The following is a 22,754-nucleotide window of genomic DNA, read 5'->3' on the forward strand; positions in this document are numbered from 1 at the left end:
ATTCTCCATCCTGCAGGTAATTTTATACTACTGGCCTCAGTAGTGACAACCTGTATCAAAACCAGTACATTCCACCAGTTTTAGAGTCATGTCCTTTCTACATTCATCCAGAAGTTTAGAAAAAGTGATGTACAAAACAAGGAAAGTGCTTAAATACAGCAGCAGTAACTCTTCAAGCAAAAAGTTTTGACATTCTTGAAAACAACCTGCACATGGTTATTACTGACAGGACCCAGATGAGATCCATGCATTCAGGCAGAGTCACAAAGCTTGAGTTTGGTCTCCATTTTGCTGTTGAATCTAAACACTAAAGAAAAAAAAAATCCACAATCCACTACAGCTGGGGAAACTGCCCATAGAGGTAAAGTAGGCAATTACATTTGTGTAGCTTTAATTAAAGTTGAAAAAGAGACAGTACAGTGGAGATTAAATATCAAAATTAAGTTTACAGTCAAAAGGGAGTTGTTCAAGTGATTGAATAGGAAGATAGTGATAGTTTCAACTCCTGAGGAAAGCCATGCATTGAAACAACTTTCCCAGAGTCACACAGTCTCCATAGTTTGAGGTTAAAACCAGAACACATGGACATCTAAGCACTTGCTTGGAGAAAGATTGTCTTCTAAGCCAATGTCTAAGATCCCTCTCATCTGAATTATCTTCAAATCCAAAGCTTAGTAAACCCAGTTTTAGTTTATGCCAAGCCTTACTGTGGTAATTTTAAATAATTCTTTAATACAGCACATACTAGAAGATAAAAGTTGTTTTCAAATGTCAATGAAAGCATTTGAGTATAGGGTGGAACATATGTGAGGATTCATGTTCTCAAAAGCATACACCAACACACAAAAGATGCCCAAATATATTTATTTAATTCTTAAAAAGTATGTTACTCTTTAGAAAAAAGCCTAAGAAATCTCAATACAGATTAAAGTATATCAAATCCGGCATATTATCAAACCCTGCATATATCTAATTCTGATGCTTACCTAAACATCAGCACCATCAAACCCAGCAAGGTAAGACTTCTGAAGTCAGTAGCAATGAGGTACCAGGACAGAAGAAACCTTAAAACAAAGAGGAGCTTCAAAGCCTTTGAGCCAAGCAGAGCCAGAGTTTCAGAACATTTTCAAAAACCATGACATCTCTAATCCTTTTGAACTTCATTTGCTGCCAAAAATACATGAGTGTTATAACAAAGAAGCGTAAGCATCTCAGTATACAGTTACAAACTGGTAAGCCAGTTCATTAGTTCAAAGCAGTCAAAAGGGTTCTAAAACTAACAAAGACAGAGCTTGGGGTAGAAAGGCTGACAGACTAGTATGAACAAATTAAGCTATTTCCCTCAAGACCTCTCCTTGCTCATGGTATTCAGAACCATCTCTAGATAGAAGAAAAAAGAAGCAAGTTCATCATCAAGGACAGTAAGAGATTTACTTTTTATACTCTTGGTAAAGTTTTCAGTGTTAGTGCATGAAAAAGTTACTCAATGTTTATTTCTGGATGTGTATAGGGGTGAGGTTACCATAACTATGTGCCAGCAGTACAGCCATATTCATTAATGTGTTTCATAGGTAAAGTATTAGCTGAAAATATTCAGCCTTAAAATGCTGGAGATGTATTTTTATTAGTATCTCTATAACCATGTCTTTCCCTTGTTAAACACAATAATTTAACCATCTTGTTTTCACTCAGTGGTAAAAGCCATCTACTCCACTCATTCTTAGTGATCACACTAGGAAACATACCTCCCATCTGTAATTGGCCCCTTCAAGATTTCTGGGATGTCTTGATCCAGGAGAACTAGCAATGAGACAGATCCTCATGGTGGGAATAATAAATAGGGATAATTGTGCCAGTGAGAATGATAAAGTGGGACATAAATGGTGACAAAGTAAAAGTTTACTTTAAAGGTGCAAGAGTCTATTCAGCTAAAAGTGAGTCCTATTTGGAATGTAGCATATGTCCTAGAAGCAAACTAGACACTGAAAGTTGTCTTTGTTCCTTTTAGGAGTGTAAACACTACCTTATGTTCTCAAGTAAGAAGACACTAATCAGACTTAGATGCAGACACTCAGGCAAGTGGAATGATAACTCACAAGATACTCAGTTTCATGCTAAACAAGAGTATGTAAACACCCAAACAAGTCACCAATTCAGATAGTACCAGACACCCCATATGGATTGTCACAACGCAGCACCATAGCAGCATTTTGATTTAAGACAAAGTCCTGCTGCTCATCCCGTCACATTTACTGAATGGTAGTAGCATTAGCAGCATTGTGATTTACTCTCTGCTTTCAATGGGTCTAGGTCCAGTTTTGGTTTCCCCACATCATTCTCATCATTAGGAAAGGTTTTGTAATTGGCAAGGATGTTTTCCACCAAGAATCGAGCAGCTTCGTCGATATTGATGTTGTCCTAAAATGTTGAAAGCAAGGAAGTCAGTGATCTTTTCGAAATAGTCACACATTCCTATTAACAGTCACATTTCCCTATTAAAAAGCTGTCCAAAAAGAAATTAATTCTTCAGTCTCATCAGCAGAACACAAACAGTTTAGGTGCAAGAAGTCATTGCTCACACTTTTTTCTGAAGTTAGCAGAAAGGTCGGAGACAAAATGATTCATCCATATTACAAGTTGAATTCTGATTCTAATCTACTAGGCATTCAGGGGAATCAGTGTCACCTGCATTTGAAAGACTCTCATGCCTAAGTGCATTTCTGCATCAAGAAAGATCCTAGGCAATTACATGATCTGTAGTAGTGTCCTACCTTTTGGAGCCTTTTTCTGTTTCTGATGGAATTTGGATACACTTATTTATACAAGAGGATCTTTTCCATGAGCCTCAAAAATCACAACTATTTCCAAGTGCCTCATCTAGCCACTCTACATGTTCTTGTGCATACTTTGAAAAGTCTCTTTCCATACACCCTAAGAAAGGTATGTGTGCAGGATACTTAGAGATGCACTTGGCCAGAATATCCCACTTTCTAAGGGTCCAAGCTGGCTAGTGCCAACAAGTCTCTGGCCACAGGTTTGACCTGGTTGAGCCATCTAGTAGCACAGGGCTGCCATGTCCAGAATTGCTCATCTTGGGTTCCAAAAAGAAATATCAGCCCAGTATAATACTGATGACTAGACTTAAGATCCAATTATCAGCTCCAACAGAAAGGCAAAAACAGATTAACAGGATATCCAAATGGGCAGGACTTAAAACTGTAAACTGTTTTGGTATGCTTAGAAAACAAGGACAGTCATCCTAAATTTTTCTATTTCAACTACAACTATTCAGAGTTCTAAACAAGTCAATTAATACCCAAGATAGAATTTACTGTCTTGATTTTTCTCTGCACCAAGAACCTTGTTTTATATTGTCCTGTTTTAAATACTACCTAAAATGCAAGTTGTCACTAGAATTTCACATTAGATTTTTTCCCAATGTTATTTGCATTTATTTTTAAGCCATAATGCAGTTTATACATAGCAGTATTACAGGCAGGTAAAGCTTCGGGGAGGACTTTTACCAGAGCAGAATCTTGGTGTTCTTTTTGAGTATAAAGAGCCTTAAAAACAGTTTTTAGTAACAGATGTGTGTTTGGAAATATATTTTCAAATGCAAACAAATTGTTAGCTAAATTAAATAATTCCTTTAACTATGTATCCTCCTCTTAAAGGAATCAAAGAGCAACTTATTACTTTGTTTCTTATAGTCTTCTTAGAGATTCTGCTTTTTAAGAGTTGTCTAAACATCATTGTGTAACACTTCCACAGCAGCAGTTAAAGGAAGTAGGCAAGCCAAGGGAAAAGAGGGACCTTGAGGCTTATCTTAGTTTAAAAAGGATTTATCAGCCAAACCAATAATCTGGTCTGCCAGCCACACTTTCCTCATCTAGAGGAGTCCTTCATCTTAAGAATCAGTTGAGCTTTAAGGAAATATGAGTTTCACTTCCAACTAAGCTGCTCCAGTTTAAACTGTGCATTGACAAAAAGTCTGTAGATTAAAACTGTACAATACACGAAATTACTCAAAGCTACCTAAATAAAGCTGCTGTCTTTCTTAATTTATATTGTTCTGCATAGTAATTTCTCCAGTTCAGTCTCAGTATTGCCTGATAAAATAGGAAAGTGCTTTAGCAACACTGGGGGTAGGTAGTAATGAGTAAGCAAATAGCCTGTTCATGTCAAATCTTGCAGTTTCCAACATAACAGTGACAACAGAAAATGCAATTTAAAAACCTGCACCTAAAGATTACCTGTGTCATTTGGGGAGCTTGATCAACATTTTGCTGAATTTGACTGCCACTTCCTATACTTGATAACTTTACTCCCTACATGATTATATTCACCCTTCCTATGCCAATATTCAGGAGACTAAAAATAATTTTTCTATTAAGCTCACCTTGGCAGATGTTTCAAACCATCCAACAAAGCCACCTTCTCTGCAGAACTGGTCCATTTGAGAGGGATTTTGGCTTCCATCTTTCTTCTGGTCACACTTGTTTGCAAGGAGAACAGCAGGGATGGGGCTGCCATTGGGAAGTAGTACTTTACTGTCCAAATCGTGCTTCCATTTTGAAACAGCTTCAAAAGTGGAGCCTCTTGTGACATCAAAGACCACAAAAGCACCAACTGCCTCTTTGTAGTATACTCTGGTCATATTTCCAAAGCGTTCCTGGCCTGAAAGAGAGGACAGTCAATATACTTATATTGAAGCATGAACTGTATTCAGTGTAAATGGACTACTGTATCAGCTTAATTCATAGAAGTTTGGCATTTGGGTCTAGTCACCTAAAGCATAAAACATTGCCTCCTCTATCTCATATAAGTTCATTGTAACAGCTATTATATGTATACTACACACAAGTCAGATGCTTAAAGTTTGTAGTCCCAAGTACCACATGGAATTTTTCTTTAAAAAACCCAAACTTATTACTCAACTTAGTTGTTGGGTAGAGTTCTTTGAGAAGCAATGCCTAAAAATACTACCAGCACAGCTAGACACATCTTTTTTCATTCAAGAATATTAAGGTTTATATTTTAATCTAGTTGCTTCAGCTAAAGACTTGTTCAAACTCAGCCTTTTGCTGAATGGTGAGCAACAAAGGGTTTTGCAAGCTTCAAGGCTAGCAACCTTCAAAGCATCTTCTGAAGAAGTCACCTATATTACAGCTTTTTTCCTTAGGGACAAGTTCAAAAGGAGCTGTTAGCTTAACAGTTCTGGCTAAATCTGTTAACTTTGACTCTACTTTTTCAAGTATAAGATTTACTCTGGATTAATTTTCAGCTATAGAAGTACTACAGCAATCCCAGGATTTAAAACAAGAACAAGCACAGTTATTCACAAAAAAAAATTCCAGAAAAAAAAAAAAAAAATCAATTGCCCATAAAGCAGAGAAAACTAAAAAAAAAAAAAAAAAACGAAACAAACAAACAAAAACAACAACAACAAAAAACCAACAAAATAAACAAACAAACAAAAAAAAAAAAAAAAAAAACAAGCAAAAAACCCACTTTTCTTATAAAGTACAACTACTTTAGCCAGAATACTTGAAAGGTAGAATTGAGCAGGCCAGTTCACTTATTTTTCTGTTTGAAAAGTCAGACTATCATGGTGTGTTTACATTTGAGTGTGTCTAGCAGTATCAAGTCTTAGCACATTGTTTGGGAAGTCTGGGCTACTAAAATAGCTTCCTACTTTGTTGGGAAGTCTTCACTGGGAAAAGCAGTCCCTGAACTCTATGGTTTAGTTTTACAGTATATCACCACTCGAGCTTTTATCTTTTTGTGCATATGAGGTTTAAGAAGACATGAAGGAAGAGCTGTATTTGGAAACTTAGCTGTTCTCTGTTGATAAACATTCAAATCCACCTTTGATTAGCAAGGACAAAGATACAAGGAGAACTGGGTGTGTTACCACCTTCTCATAAAGAGAAAATTCAACAGATGAAGGAAGTTGACAAAAGATCTCGTTCAGCAGTGTGCTTTTGCAGCTCACTTGTCTCACTTTAATGTCAGTATTTCACAGTGTGATTAGCTCATTGTCTACAGACAGTTTCAGAAAAGGTTGCCTAAACAGCTATTAGAATGGCCTGAAAACAGCCGCAGTAAAGTCCCAGAGTATTATAAAGAAGCTGACTTTATCTCTGTTCACTTGAAACTATGATGCTGCAGAAAACAGCATCACTACTCAGCATATTCTTCAGAACAGAGACTACACAACTTTTTTCACTACTGGCTGATTATCTCGTTTAAGAATAAGAAGGATCCAAGAAGAAAGCTCTTACCTCTATACTCAAAACTCAAGTTTGGAAGCAGCATTTATGCCATGCACTTTAAAGCCATGCAGCAAGTTAGGCACCAAGCCTGCATCTGTGACTATACCTCTGGAAAAGCCACTACTAATACAACTCTCCTAAAAAGAGTGCACTACTAATTCACACTGTCTCCCTAGGCTGGACTCTTATGCCTGAAAGACGCTTTTAGAATAGCCTTACTACAAACCATACCACTGTTACGACTAATCAAGTACCATTAGCAAAGAGTTAGATCAGAAGGCTTTTACTACTTCTGCATACCCATGATGTCACATTTAAAGAAACTTTACCCTTTGAACATAGGGATTTTGGTTTGGGGAGTTTTGGTTTAACGGCATTCCACACAATCAAATTTACTTACATTAAGCCAGTCACTGTGTAGGGCACCACACAAGTTTTGAGGAGCCCCTTCTCAGCTTCCCCATTTGTTTAGCTGTTAGTTTCATCACCAATTCCTGCCACATGGCAACACCTTAGACTATGTTAAAGCGCTGACTCTAGTATCCAATGCAGGGAGATATCCCTTCACACCATAGGGCAGCCCCACAAAACAAACAGTGTAATCTTAAGGTCTATAATGCCCTGTACCAACCTCAGTCTTCCACAGAAAGAGCTCTTCAGTTGAGCCCTGAAATGGTCCAGAATTGAACACCACTTGCTGTTATTTACATGGAACTCAACATGAATCTGAAGCAGCAAGGGAAATGGTCCCATTAGTCCTCCCTATTCAGTTGCTGGAGAGGTGGGAGGCTTCCAGGCTTTAAGGCTGCTTTTCCAAACACTTGATGAACATTTACGTAAGAAAATTAAGCTGTACTGATTAGTCACAGGAAAGGTTGCCAGATTGTTACCAGAAGGAGTAGACAGAGCATAATCACCACATATGAAAACTAGTTATTCTTCAGATAGCTGTGCATGCTGTACATAAACAAGGCTACAATTGCTGACCACAGTGAAGGACATTACCATGGACTGAATCCCTTCCTGCATATTGCTCTTCCATCCAAAAAAGCTTTAAAGACAAAAACAGTCTGCAAGGTGACTATGCTAGCCTCCTGTAGCAATAACCATTACTGAAACATGCACTACAGCACATTTAGGGTGTACAAAAAGGTGATATTTGTACAGTGTTACATATAGCTTACAAAGAAACAAAGTTATAAAGCATAGCTCAGAACCAAACCTGAGGAGTCAACCAAGGTTAGCCTTGTACAGTGGCTTCTCACACTGTAAGAAGACAGCAATTCTGCTAGGAATGGAAACCAGCATGGAACCATATGTTGCTTGGTACTCTATAGCAGCCACAGTATAAACCATGGGCTTTGGCTGTCCACAGCAATCATTTAACTTTCATTTCCAGCAACTCTTATCTCTCTTGTAGCATGAGTTTTAGATTTAGAAAAATATCACTACATACTCTTTCACAGTTTTCATTTGGGTGAAATTAGAAAACTGATGTGCCTATCAGCATCAAAGCTTCTATCTTTACTTACTAGGTTTAAGCTTTGTATTAGGAAGATTTTCTCTCTTACCCTTAAACACACACAAGCTTAATAGCATTGTATTCTTAGAGATTAATGCCTTTTAATAGGTCAAATACATCCAAATATGAGTGCCTCCCTTTTCTAGAGTAACCCAAACCAGGTCATTACAGAGCTATTTTCACCTCTAGAATTCACATCCACTAACAATAAACCTGACCTGAATACTACCTTACAACTGCTCTTTCATCCTGTCTGAAGGCCTAATGAAGATGGATATACGGTATTTCATAAAAAGACAGAAGCAATAAAACATGGTCTGCCCAGGAAGTAAAAGATTTTTTGGTAAAACATATACAGCATGAGGCGGGAAAAAGATTAGGTTTAAACAGAGATGACTTTCTTTACAATCCTCTCATTACTGACAAAGCACATGCTGACTTTCTTGCCTAGGATGCAGAGCATTGTAGACAGCTTTTTGAAAGTCTAACAGGACTTTCAAGCAGAGCTTTTGCAAGCGCTTTTCTGCTTGCAAAAAACCCAAAACCAAACCACTAACCCTCGTACAGGAAAAGCAAACTAGACAACACTAATTCTCCAAATTCTCAAGGCTGAACATCATTCTCTTTGTTCTTAAAGCTAAACATCTCAACTTCTGCCATGCACAGTTCAGAGATTTGTCATGCCCCTTCCTCTGTCCAGCAAGATATTTGCTATAGTAATTTCTCAATATGTGACAACAGTGTTGAGCTGTACAGAAAGTGGAGCATATCCCCAGAGGAGAAAAAGGCTAAAAGTGATCAGATTAAACTAGACTTAAAATCTCCAGTGTGTATAATCTTAGAAAGAAGAGAGCAGGAAGATAACTAATTGCTTAGTACAGCAGTATAGAAAGGACATCACAAGATTAATCATTCTGGTAGGCATAAATCTGATGTTCCCACTAGAGTATAGTTTGTGTTTTAGTAGTTCAGGGGTAAATGAGGAGATAAGATACAGGACAGCCACAGGGACCAGAAGTTTAATTTTGGATATGGAAGAGACTTCATGTAACACAAAGTTCTGCATTCTCTAACCACAGTTTTCATATCTAAATGACTCAGCACATATTGCCACTATATTTTCCAGTAATTGCAGCAACCTTAAGTGAAATATTTGCACAATGACATGCATCAGGAACTAATACAGTTCCCTACAGCAGCACCACAGGAATAAAGTTGAGTTTAAAACTGCATTACAACTTGGAAGCTATACTCTCTTCCCCAGTTTATATTTTAATAGGGGTGAGCTGTACATTAAAAACTACATAAAAGAAATTAAAGCCAGGTTTGACATTAGAAGCTTTATATTTGTCCTTTACTGCAAAAGGTAAGTTACCATTGTAATCTTGCCTTGAAGTACATTTTAAAGAGTTTCTAGAGAAGATTTTCCCAGTGTAAGGGAGAAACACTTGTGTCCTCTTGATTACAGCAGTATGACTTACCATTGTAGCAGTTCTCGCATATATTTAACAAAAGAGACCCTACACTCTAATTATTTCACTTATTATTTCAAGTTGTAACTCCTTCTACGTGATGGGAATTGGGACTAGAAAAAGCAATTTAAATGTACTGCTGGATATGCACAGTAATGAGTTTGTCAGACTTCCTTCCCCAGACTACTTACTATCTTCATGAGTTAATAAGCAGTTTATACCAACTAACAAGAACTTACTCAGAGAGTAAAAGGTCCCATCTAGAAGAAGTTTCCCCAGCTACTCTTATTTGCTATAAAGGTAAATAATGGTTTACCCCTGTCAAAACCAACAATATAGCAGAGTTTGCCTATCTTGTAAAAATTCAAGCTGTACCTTATCTGAAGGCACACAACTCAAAAGAGAATTATGTTAGTTGCATTTAAAACCTTAATATCTCATCAGAAACACTGATAGACAACTGGACAAGGTTTTTCAAAGTTTCTCTTTCAGATGAGATTAACAGTTCTAGAATCCTCCAGAAGCTGTGTCATAATGAGGAAGAGGTAGATGACCAAGGGTTATAAATCTCTGACAATTGCAAAAATAAACAAGTAGTTTCTTCCATTAAAGCAATGTTAGTTCCAGCCATCCTTAAAAGGATAATCAGCTTAATGGTTAGCCAGAGCACAAAATAAGATTTTAACAAGTTTGGCAGTTCTACATCAGCACCTTAAACTATAGATATATAGTCTAGACTGCAGTCACCCAAACGTCAGTATACAACTAGCTGAAGTGTTTTACTTCCAAGCTCTTTGCTACTAACTAGAAGACCACAGCAACAAAAGTAAACAGTTTTTTCCTGGACCAAATAACTGCGTCACCAAAAGTCTGAAAAAATATCAAAGCACTCAGTTTATGAGTAGTCAAGGATCTCTCACCGATTTTGTTGTTTAGAACACTGAAGATGAGAGTTCAAATAATTGAAAAGGCAGAAAAATTCAACAGAAAGAAGGAATAAGCCACAAAGGAAAAGTTTAACCTATAAAACCAACCCAAAAAACTATCCAGCAATAACTGCAGTAGTAAACAAAATGACCAAGAGATCTAGTGACCCAAATTCAATTAGCTAAAACCACATAGAAGTAGCTTCCTACTAGTGCTCACATCATTTATTCTGCTTTTCTATCAACAGTTACTGCACACTGCAGTGATCACAGGAATCATGGAATCCTTAGTAAACTCTAGTGACTGATTGTAATAAACCATTTTTTTAGCCTGGAAGTACTTAAATATCCTTGTATTGTGAGAAGCAGTCTCAGATCAACTATTTACCATGACCACTAACAGTACTCATACCAAAATTCAAGAAGGACAGTCAGAACAACTCTGACTGCCAGCTCTGTGGCTCTTAGGTTCTTGCTATCAACTACTCTGACTTTATTGACCAGCATGCAGGCACAGCTCCAGCATTTAAACTCTTCAGTGCCAAACTCCACAACTAAGTTGATTCAATCCATTTCCAGAACTATGAGACATTTATGCTTTTATTCAATGTAGATGGTGAAAAAGACCAATTAAACAATAAGTGAAAACTTTTTTTTCCCCAGGAACACCCAATGGCAATTCCATATTTGCAATTCCAACTCTCAGTAAAGTTACTGTCATTCAGTGTGATAGATTTAAGCTAAATCACCATTCAAAATGGCTGGGAACATAGTTCAATCCTCTAATTGAGTTAGAGTTACTGTCACTTTCAAAACTCACATGGGCCCTTCAAGAGCCACAGGCAAGAAAAGACCACACTTTGGATGCCAGCTGGATGTTTGGCACAATACAGCAAATATCCAGAACTGCCCTGAGGATGAATCTCCCAGTTCTCCAGACATCTAATGTACATTTTAGCATTACTGGGGTCAGGTGTGAGTTGACTGAAGTTCCTTTTTAGAGGAATATATAAGCACGTTACTGGCAAGTTACCAGTGCTGACAGCTATCCCCCATCTTCCCAAACCAGCACATCTTGTCCCAGAACTGTCCTACCTAATTAGATTGGATCAGTTCTTCTGCAAGAAGTAGGTTAACAAAAAACTATCAATATTACATCTTACATTTAAGTGTGTCTACCTGCTTTTTCCCCCCCACAGACAACAGCCATAGATTGAGACTAGACAGACTCCAAGAGTGTTAATACCAGATGGCTCCCAGCTCCTCAGTCTTATACAAGTTAAAACTACAGAAGTGTTGAACTATGCATTTATTTAATGACATAGACAAATTTGCAGATGACACCAAGTGGTACAGCTGACACACCTGGAGGATGCAATGCCATGCAGAGGGACCTGGAGGAACTTGAGAAGTGGGCCCATGGGAATCTCATTAGGTTTAACAAGACCAAGTACATGTTGGGACCCCAACATATGGGGGATAAAGAACAGATTGAGAGCACTGGGCCGAGAAGGACTTATGGGTGCTGGAGGATGAGAGGCTGGACATGACCCAGCAATGTGCACTTGTAGCATGGCCCAAAAAATCACTTGTATCCTGAGCTACATCCAAAGCAGTGTGGCCAGCAAGGTGAAGGAGATTGATTCTACCCCTCTGCTCTGCCTTTGTGAGACCCCAGCTGGAGTGTGGTATCCAGTTCTGGGATCCCCAACATAAGGAGGATGTGGACCAGTTGAAGTGAGTCCAGAGGCAGGCCATGAAGATTATCAGAGGGCTAGAGCACCTCTCCTGTGAAGACAGGCTGAGAGAGTTGGGATTATCCAGCCTGAAGAAAAGGCTTCAGAGTGACCTGAGGCCTTCCAGCACCCAAAGGGAGCCCTTCAAGAAGGGCAGAGAGGGGCTATTTACTGACAGGACAAGGGGAAATGGTTTTAAACAGAGTAGGTTTAGAGAAGATATTAGGAAGCAATTCTTCACTATGATGGTGGTGAGGCACCAGAGAAGCTGTGAATGCCCCATCCCTGGAAATGTTCAAAGACCAGGTTGGATGGGGTTCTGAGCAACCTATGGTCTAGTCCCATGGCAGTAGAGTTGGAACTGGATGATCTTAAAAGGCTCCTTGCAGCCCAAGCCATTCTGTGATTCTATAACTTTAGCAGCTCTAGCAGATGTTAGAAACCTGTAAGTGCTAAGGAACATCCATCCTAGTTTTTACTTTTTTACCACCATGAAAAAGTGGTATTTGTGGTTCTGGTGACAAACACAGAGGTTAAGAAGTGAGAATTACCAGAACATTATACCTTCCTGTATGAGACAAGTACTAAAAATAGCTTCACTGACTGCAGTACTTAGAGTTTCTAACAGACAAAAACATCCTCAAACAATTAGAAATGCGAGTGCCCTTTCTTACTAAGGGTGGTATGGGTAAGTTAACTGACCACTGGATGGACCTCTTCCCAACACTAATCCTTTCCCAAATGCTTCAGAACAATCTTCAGGGCAAAAGCCAGTCAATTCCTGTTCAACTGACTCACAATTTATTATAAGAGACAACCTTTGATCCTCTGGTTATGTCTATATTAGAAAGCTGCAGGGTGCAGTTGAAACAGTTCTGTTGAACAATGCAGCAGAGGCATGACACTGACAAGATACTGTACAGACACAGTACGTATGAGAGACTGTAGGCATTGAAAAGTTACTGACCTATCAGTTTAAGTGCAGCAGTATTTTGGTTATTTAGATCATATCACAAAGTATTTCCACATGTTCACAGAAGTCACTATTTCATTCTGAAATGTTAGGAAGCAGTTTGCTTTAAAGTTCCATTTTCCAACACAGCCAGTTTCTAACCTAATAATTTGTTAACTACATGAAACTTCAAAAATCAATGACTAGCCCCTTCCATTCACTGTTTGCTATCATTATACTTTAACACAGGACAGTCCTGCTCACTACCCATGAAACAGCAAGAGCACAGAGATGGCAAGTGCTGGAAGCTAGACACCAGATTTCCACCAGGAGTTATGATCACTTCTATCAGCCTAATTGAAAAGGCACACCATTCTCTCCCACAAAGACAAAATTTTTCCCCAAATTTTTCCCTCACCAGGAATTTTACAGCAAGACTGAAATTTTTCATGGCTGCCTGCAGTCTTGGACTAATCTAATGATTTAATTGTCCAAACAGTTTACTGTTCTGTCCTTAAGAAGTTGAGGCAACACCCTGCACTTAGAGTTCAACAGGTTTTGCCCAACATCATGTGTATTTTATGCAGCAGTATGACAGTCATGTTTCTATAAGAATTCACCTTTTTTCTTCATCTTTGAAATCTAGTACTTATAAAAGGACTTTATCACTTGCTGGTTAGCAATCCTCAGAAAAATCAGAGTGCAACCAAGCTAAACAATTTCTAACTAGCTGTCAAATGCAGCATGTATGGAACAATTCCTCTGCATTAGTATTCAAAAGAGTTGATACAGTCGAATTAGTGCCAGCAACAGCATGAATTGTTACTGCCTACCTTGCTTTAACAAGACTTACCCAAACAAGTAATCTGTCAGAGTTATGCTATTTCATGCCTGACACCCTCTGATCCATATCCTTTGGTGTGCTGCCCTGCAGCCAGAGCTGCACTGTGTACTTCACAGAGATGCTGCATGGCACTACAGTATTTCACAGCACACAGGGGAACAATTCTAAAGTCACTTTATCACGAGACTGAAAAAATGTTAATCTCTAAAATGGTCAATTTGTCATGGTACATTGTGTGTGATTAGAATTTTGTATCAAATTGCTGCCACTTTGCTCTACCCAGTACTCTTAGCCTGGGAGCATTTAAAGAACAAGCTGTTTGCAGTGACATTCAGAGGCTACTTCTCAACCTATTATTTAAAAAGCTGCTAAAATCTGTACAATAAGGAATATTTGTTTTCATTACCTGCTAATGTAGAAGCCACTGCTACTGAGAGTTTGCAAGCCTTTTCTAGACATTAAGGCATTTATTTCTAAGCAAGCTCTATAAATCTCTGAAATAGTGCCATTTCTCAAAGCATAATCTCACTCCATTTATCCTCTTCTTGCGTCTCCACAGGCAGAAGAGATCTTTGAATATTCGACATTGTACCACAGTAGCTTGAGAAGCATGCTGTGCTTTGCAGTCACTCCTTACTGCTGGTCGTGCTAGCTCTAACATCTGCAGGAATTTCACAAGAGGTATTCCTGGATTTTCATGCAAAAATATAAGTAGACATTCCCTTCCTGCAAATCACTTCTTTCTAACATGGCATATCACACTTCTGAAACTCTGAAACAAGTATTTGGAGGGAACCATCTACAGCAGCTACAAAAACAAAGCAATGGTTACCACTGGAATTCATGGAGGGTACCCCAACAGCTGTGAGACTGAATCCAGTGGTCTCACTCACTGCTGAGGGGAAGAATCTTATTTTTCCACAGAATGCTAGTACCTTTCCTGGAACCAGTCAGCTAAGATTATTTTTTTGCTTTATAAATTGAGAATTACTCCTTTACAGCACTTGCCAACTCAAACTGTACTTGTGCACATGCATTTTGGTAACACCCTGTCCTATGTGCACCCAACGAAAACAAAACTGGTAAGAGGCAAAGCAGAGATGTAAATAAGGTTAAGCACCAAGACTCTTAAGCTGCAAGGAGAGTTGATCAAGCTTGATTTACATTCATGTGAATGCCACACATTAAGAGAAAAGTGTATATTCAATATTGTCTGTGCCAGTTCGTCTCTGAAGGGTAATGTGCTTGACTTATCAAACCAGTTTAATTTCTGACTACTTGAGTCGGTATTACATGAAGGGCAAGAATGTAATACTTGCCTTCAGAAATGTGGGTGATCCACGTAATATTATTTCTGTAAAGTATTCTAGTTTGTTTTATAAATCCAAAACTTAGTTATGTTTACCTTTATTTTTCTTCCTGTCTGCTGTATTGGACATAAGAATTTAGGTATTGTTTACTTTTAAGGTAGATTTCCCCTGTCTATTTGATGTATACCCATCCAGCTGTCCCTTATTCTCTGTATCAGAGTACTGCAAAGAGCTTTTATTGTGATCTTGTAGGAACTACAAAACTTCTGAGCAACTGCTATGTGACATCTGTTTGAAAATAAGGCTGAAGCACCATCTATTCCATAGTGAATAGAAGTTCAAGCACAAAGTGCATTTCCATTGTTGACAGAAATTGAAAGTACCTGTAAGATAAATACAATGAACTTGATTTTAGGCCTGTACTAGATTAGGTGGCATTTTAGGATCACATCTTTAACCCCATTTCTCACAGAACACCTTGAAATGCCCTATGAGGAAGTTCTAACCTTATTTCTAAGGCATTCGAAGAACATCTGTCTCAAGTCTCCCATTTAACTGAACAGTCCTGCCTTGCATAATCAAACTTACCATACTAGACTACTTTACAACATCAAAATCAAGGCAGTAGCATTCCCCATATGCTTATGGAATTCAATCAGTACAATGGTTATAGGCTTAGGGCAAGATAACATACACAGTACTTTGAGTGGCTACATAAGAGAGTACTAAGCAAAAGAACCTTTGCTATCATCAATGAAAGCATTTGGTACCCCACTGATAATACTTCACTGATAAGAATTCTAATGAAATTCTTTCATTAGACCTCACTTGATAACATTTCATTGAAAGTGCATTTAAACAGGATTCCCAAAAAGCAAATATCCAGAATCTGTTTGTATTCTGAGACTGAAAGCTGGAAACACACCAAAATCCCAAGTTTAACACATCCAGCACTTATTTGGGTATTTAGCTGTAGAGCTACAAGCACAGCAAGTCATTCAGTGAAAGCTCATAACCCCAATCCAGCAATTCCAGAAAAGTCTTAAGAAAAGACATCCACTCAAGATTTCCCACAGAGGGGTGGTTTCCAGAAGGAAACTAAGTAAAGTTTAAATTCAGTTTCTTGCCTCTGTGTTAAAAATCTATGTTAGCAGGCCTTCTACTTTCCATCCCCAAACTTTATCTGCTAGTTTTGCATGTTTCCAGTAAGCACAATCCTTAAGTAAATCTTCTCTCATGAGATTTATATTTAAACATGTGTGAGCAGGAAGCAGTCAGAAATTAAGTCTTTCATATCTCCACCAGTCTGCAGACAACCACATTGATTCCCCAGCCCTGACTGGAAACTTTCTGACCTGCCTCAGCGGTAAGCAAAATGACAGCACCCCTAACCTCCACCTGAAGGCTGCTTCTGAAACCTCCATCACCATACAAACTAGGAAACAACCTTAGAAAACTTAGAGGTTTCTGAAAAAACTTTGAGCCCCAAGTTCTGCATCCATTTCTGATGTGGTTATTTAGGTGCACATCCTTCACTCATTAAGTGAATTCATAATGGTGAGAAAAAAATCCTCACATTTGAAGGCAGGTTATGCCTGGATTTTTTTGTCTCCACCTAATGCTGACTTGTACCAGGCACACAGCTAAGCAATTTTTTCATGGTTTCTTTGCCAGAGTTACCATTTTAATCCCTTCAACATGCATTGTGGCTAAGAACAGGTTGTTACAAGAATACCTTGACTACTTTTAGAGATTGTTGTCTCCAAATTCTCCATACTTAGGAGAGACTTCTCTGCAAAGCAACAGAAGCATACATGCCTCTGGCACAGAGCCAGGTATGGATACAGAACATCAGAAGTTTTCTGGTTGCTTTCCTATAGACTTTCAGGGATGCATTAACATCACTTAACACTTGCTTTAGACTTTATTTAAAAAAAAAAAAAAATTAAAAATCAGTCCATAATTCAAGAAACAAGCTGATGCACCAGTACAGAGAAGCAGCCTGGAAGCCTCTATGACATGCCAGTAGCACAAGTGCAGACTAACTGGCATACAGAGCTGCTTGAAACTAGATTTTTCACACAGAAGTAAACTATCTCACATACTATAGCTGCCTGAATGCATTTCAAAGTCAGTTATATCCATGCTTTCCTGTACTCTGTCCCACAATTTTTCAAGGCTACCTATAGATAAGCCTAAAAGTTACTTAGAAAGTTAACTTGCTCTTAACATCAACTCACATCTTAACACTCATTTGTCTTCATACAAAAGACAGGTTATTCCAGCTCTTCCTCAACTTAGTATTTAGCCAAAATACTTCATCTGATTTCCTCATCCTCTTGGGGACTTGTATATACCTATAACAAGTTACAGTTCAGTTCCTCTCAAGGAGACATGCAAGATTTTAGTAACAAATTTACATGCTGCTTATCATTCAGCTCTTGAAAGCCTGTAGAGCATGTTTACAATACCAAAGTAAAATGATTCCTCTTCTGCTTGGCCAACTTCATAACCATGCACTGCTAATCAAAGCATTACTTCAGTTTTAATAAATATTTATACAAAGAAATTCTAATAAAATCCTGGAAAAAGAATGTTATTACACTGAAGTTAGTTCAGAATTCCTCAAAAAAAGCTTTAAAACCACATTTGCTTGCCAGTTGCCATTAGTGACATTCTTCATGAGAAGCCAAACTCAAGCCACCTATGATCTTTACCATTCCTGGCCTCCAGAAAACTGCACTTCATACAGGCTGATGTGAGTGACAGTGATAATCAATGTGAGCACAAAAGCTAACACAGTTGCTGCTTTTACTAAATCAGCTCAAAAGTTTCTATGATACTGAAAACCTTTCAAGCATTCTTTGAATATCACCTGACAGCTTCATCAATATCCCACATACACCCCCTGAGCACACTGTGGTCAGTGCAGTGCTCACTAAAACAGCATGCTTGTCAAGTAGGAATCTCTAATGTTTTGAAACAGACTATAAAAACACTTCCCTATCATTACCATTTCTTCGCTTTGCATCTCTTTACCACAATGACTCAGTCCTACATCCTATTTATTTTGCCAATCATTTATGCCCTTTGATCAAGGTTTTAACACTTGCAGAATTTACCCAGAAAGATATATTTTTCGTTACTTCATGCAACAAAATAAAGAAAAAACAAAAAATCCAACCACAGAAAACCCAAGAATAATGCCTAAGGGCAGCTAAAGTTCCTGCATGAACAGGCACATAATCTGTTCAGCTTCTTTCAGAATGCTTCTTTTTTATGCTGTAACCAAGATAATTTGACAATGACTGATCAGTCTAAGTCTCAAGCTTTTTTATAAGCTTTATTCAAGAAGTTACAACCAGCATCTAAAAACGAAAATGCCTGAATATCCATGAAATACAAGTGTCTAGGCACAACAGTAACCTTCCTCCCTCTTGAACATTTTACATCCCCTCCCCTTTGATGCTGCTGCAAGAATTTGCATTACTTTGCACCTTACAACAAGAGGGCTATTTTCAGCAGAAAAAAAAAGAATAAGCAATGTAACATGGTCATGCTCTATTTGACAGAATTATCTAATCACTAAAAAAAAAAAAAAAGACCCAAAACCAAAACAACATCAGCTAGCACAAGAATTTGAAGTCACCCAGTAATGTTCTGCATTGCAATAAGCAGCACAACATTCATCACTTTTCCTACAGTCACATCAGAAGCCAGCATAGTATCTGAATTATGATCTTTAGCTGATGCATGAACCACAGGGTCAGTTCTTATCATTGACTTAGGTACAAAACCTTAGTTTGCATCACCCAGCTCTTTAAGGAAAGTTTCTTATGATGAACTGCTATATACAAGCTTTGATCTAGTGAAAATAGCATCCCTTTCTATGCTTAAGGGTTAGACTTTAATTCAACATCCTTTTCAAATGCATCAAGATCAATTCAGAATGCCAGCATGACATTGCTTGCAGGGAAGTCACATGTAACATTACTTACCATAAGATTCAGATCTCTTCAAGAGATCTAAAGCCGTTTGTCTGCACACACCAGCAGGCAAAATTATCTAGGAGCTGTTGAAAGCCAGAAGACAGCTGGGTTGACGAGTTAAAAAGGAATGACTATCACATGCTTAGACACTGTGCTACACTTCAATAAAGTGCTTTAGAGAATATTGTCTATGATTAGAGAAGCCATCTTCAACCTGGTTCTTTAACTATGAACTTCAATATAAATCTGTTAACATCCTCAGCTATTTAGAAATATTCCTGATTGTATACATAAACAGTTGCAGAACACACCCCCAGGTTGAGGACTTCAGCAGCTTTAAGACCATCAAATACTCTTATAGATACTGAAATACCCTTTATTCTAGTAATTATCTCTCAGATGTCGAGTGCTACAGGAGTCCAAACTGTTGCTGTCACACACTGGCTAAGCACAACCCAATCAAAAGTCACCAAGATTACTTCTCTTCTTGGTCTTTTTTTTGGTTTGGTTTTTTTTTTTTTTTCCATTGGACAAGATCCCCCCAGCCCTTTGGAAACAGAATACCCTAAACTAGCAGATTAGACCAAGAATTTGGAGTGCAAACTGCAGAACAGTTGTATCTTCCTTCTTCATATCTGCTAGGGAAACACTAGTCAGGGGTTTCAAACAAAAGTCTTATAAAATAGGAAAAATATTTCAGTGGCAGGAGAAATTTTAATTCTTCAATCAATTTAATTCTTCAGCCAATTTACCACAAGCCTTCAGGGATTTATCAGCAGCTCTTAACTTAGTCTTCACCTAGCAGTGTCAAAAACACACCAAGGGCAATAATAAGGAATGAAAAATACTGTCTTCTAGAACATGACATTAATGTCTAGATGTATTGATAGAATTTCCCAAGGTGCAAATAGGTTCTGTCCAAAGTTTGTGACAAGTTAAAGCTGAGTTTCTGCCTATCCTGTTGAAACAGATTGCTTTGGCAAAGCACACAGCCTACCCAGGTCTGAGCAAGGAAGGGCTGAGAAGTCAAACACAAACATGGCAGCCTGCCAAACCCCAGGATACCAACAGCCTCCCCTCTTCAATCTTTGGAACCCCAGGCTCACTAAATATACCCAGAGCATTGCAGCAGTTTGCACTGATACTGTTAATTGAGTCACAGAAATTTAAAGCTGATTCACGGAAAGAACATATCAGAAAAGAAAGCCTACCCTTCAAAAGAGCAATTAGAAAATATTTTCATTTGCCCTACAGGACAGCAACAGAAAGATCCATGGTGTATTTCAGAATATGGCAGTAAGAAGTTTGAGGAATAATATTTGAAGCATTTTAGAGCAAAAATAATAGAAGCTGAGGTACAGCTGGTCTGTCACAGGGTTACAGCAGCCACATGCCAAACTTCCTCATTTCTGAGCTTCCACTGATAAGTATAAAGTTCATGGAAATTGTAACTACCAGGTCTTTTCCCTTGTGTCTTCCAGTAGTTTAAGTTTAAACACCAGCATTTGAAATAAGGTCTGCTTTCTCATATCCCAGGAGTTATTTTGAGGATGGTAGATAGGGATGAGCAGAGCTGTAGGCTAACATCTGGGTTGCACACAAAACTAGAAATGCAATACCAACCAAGGTGATTATGGAGCTGAAGGACAGACTTCTTATGAAACCATAGCAAAAATAGAGATAAGCAAAGTTAGCCATGGTAGGTATACAATTGCAGTCTTGGAAACAGATGTTGAAGAAAAGGTTTGAATCATATATAGGAAAGGAATAATGCATGGTTTAGACAAGTGGACAGGACTCTTCTGCTTCCATGTGTTCAAGTATGTTTCTAATACACAAATTTGTGATTTGAATATAGAACTAAGCATAATAGAAGTTCCATTCCCTCACTCGATGCAGGAGGGATGAAAGCTACTTTTAAATAAGCCAGGTGACTCCAAGCATGCAAAGTTTAAGCATTCTTCCTTTGAGGACAATCTCAGCTGTTAGAGCTACCTTTAACCTGTAAAGCACGGTGCATTAGATGAACTACAGAGCCATAGCCCTGAATTAATTTCAGTAGCAGCCATAACCAAGGCCACCACCACCCAGACAAGCAGGAATATTCCTGGAGCTCCCGATCCAGCAGCGAGAGTAAAGTTGCTGTTTGAGGAGTGCTACAAAACCCTGGGCCAAGCCAAGAGCCCCACGAAGTCTGCTAAAGGGAGAAGGCAAAGCCTGTAAAAAGAGCAAAATTTCACTCCTACATCAAGACCTCCCTCTACTTTCACCTCAGAGGCAAGAATGAGAGGTTGTCTATAACAGGGGGTAAGATGAAAAACAAGAAGAAAGTTTTCCCAGCCAAAACGCGCTTTCCTCTGCAGAGGCCGTGTGCCGGGCCCCGACACCGGGCTCACAGCGCCCTCGGGGCGGGCGCACCCTGCAGCGAGCCCGTCCCGTACCTGCGATATCCCAGAGCTGCAGCCGCACCAGGGTCTTGCTGTCCCAGTTGATGACTTTGAGCGCGAAATCCACGCCGATGGTGGCCCGGTAGTGCTGAGAGAAGAGCTGGTGCACGTAGCGCTTGATAATGCTGGTTTTGCCCACACCCAGCTCCCCGATCACCAGCACCTTGAAGAGGTGCTCCCGGCACTCCGGCACGCCACTACCCGCTCCTTCCCCGCCGGCCATCCCTGCCGTGGAGTGCGGCGGAGAGGCCGGGCTGCCGGGACCGCGGCTCTCCCGCTTCTAAACTTTGCCAGCCAGCAACTTCTCTCCAACTTTCTCCAGCCGGCTTCCCAAAGGGCCGGCCCCCGCAGGCGGGGGAAGACGAAGCGGGACAGAGGGTGGGAGAGAGTGGGGAACCTCAGCCACCACCTGACTGCAGTCACAGGACGCGGAAACTCCGCGGGCTTATAGCGGCCCGGGGGAGGGCGGCGGGAGGAGGGACCGGCCCAGCCCGGCCCGCCCCGCCCCGCCGCTCCGGGACACCGGGCGGGAGGTGGAAATGGGAACAGGAATAGGAAAGGGCCAGGGCGGGAGGGAGGTCCCCAGCTGCGGACGGCAGGGCAGCGCGCAGTAGCCGTGGCGGGGGCTGAGCCTCAGAAGAGGGCTGGGGTTGGGAAAGTGTCAGCTCTACGTCGGTACCGTTCTTTGGTACTTTGCCAAAGTGGTGGCGGCGGCAGCGGCGAAGTTTCCTCCCGGTGAAGTCTCTAAAAGGTTCTGTCCCCACCGTCCGGCAACGAGTGTTTTATGGCAGAGAGACCCGTGGGACATAGGGCCTTACCAGGGTGCGTGGCGACAGGAGGGTTCCGCTGGCCCGTGCTCGCTCCCACTCTCCATTCCCAGGAGCCAGCTTGGGGGGCAGTAGACGCAGGGTGCTGCGCCCCGGCCTCCTCCCCGCCCCCGCAGGCGCTGCGGAGCGGCCTAGGGCTGAGGGCAGGCAGGGCCGTGCCGAGCCCGGCCGGGACAAACAGGGCCGGCAGTGCGGGCAGGGCCGTGCCGAGCCCGGCCGCCACTAACACACAGGCCAGCGCCCAGGCGGCAGCAGTGACACCGCGATGGCTGCCCTTCGGTAAAATGCTGTGGTGAGCAGGGAAGAAATCACCTGCTCATCTGCAGAGTTCCCACCCAACCATTTGGTTCCCTCCTATTGCTAAATTGATCTAATAAAATGTTTTTATTGTTTTCCGGTTGTTTTAAAAAATTACCCTAGGCAATCACAGAATCATGGAATGGTTTAGGTTGGA

At 40.0% G+C, this 22,754-nt stretch overlaps 1 protein-coding gene across 1 annotated transcript; it reads right to left on the reverse strand.

The window, feature by feature from the left end:
* Window positions 1-850: 850 nt before the first annotated feature.
* RAB32 (RAB32, member RAS oncogene family) lies at window positions 851-21,952 on the reverse strand. Its single transcript, XM_014892951.2, has 3 exons — window positions 21,468-21,952; window positions 4,400-4,677; window positions 851-2,418 (listed from the first exon to the last, which is right to left on the reverse strand). The coding sequence occupies exons 1-3, from the start codon at window positions 21,694-21,696 to the stop codon at window positions 2,269-2,271; spliced, it is 657 nt and encodes a 218-aa protein (XP_014748437.1). The 5' UTR covers window positions 21,697-21,952; the 3' UTR covers window positions 851-2,268.
* Window positions 21,953-22,754: the final 802 nt, after the last annotated feature.

Source organism: Sturnus vulgaris, chromosome 3, assembly GCF_052056855.1.
Source record: "Sturnus vulgaris isolate bStuVul1 chromosome 3, bStuVul1.hap1, whole genome shotgun sequence".
NCBI lineage: Eukaryota > Metazoa > Chordata > Aves > Passeriformes > Sturnidae > Sturnus > Sturnus vulgaris.

Excerpts from the sequence above, each read along its gene's own strand:
- RAB32 (XM_014892951.2), bottom strand. The coding sequence starts at position 21,696 with ATGGCCGGCGGGGAAGGAGCGGGTAGTGGCGTGCCGGAGTGCCGGGAG. Across the intron at positions 4,678-21,467 it reads GCAGCTCTGGGATATCGCAG|GCCAGGAACGCTTTGGAAAT; the intron begins GTACGGGACGGG and ends CCTCTCTTTCAG. Across the intron at positions 2,419-4,399 it reads GGTTTGAAACATCTGCCAAG|GACAACATCAATATCGACGA; the intron begins GTGAGCTTAATA and ends TCAACATTTTAG.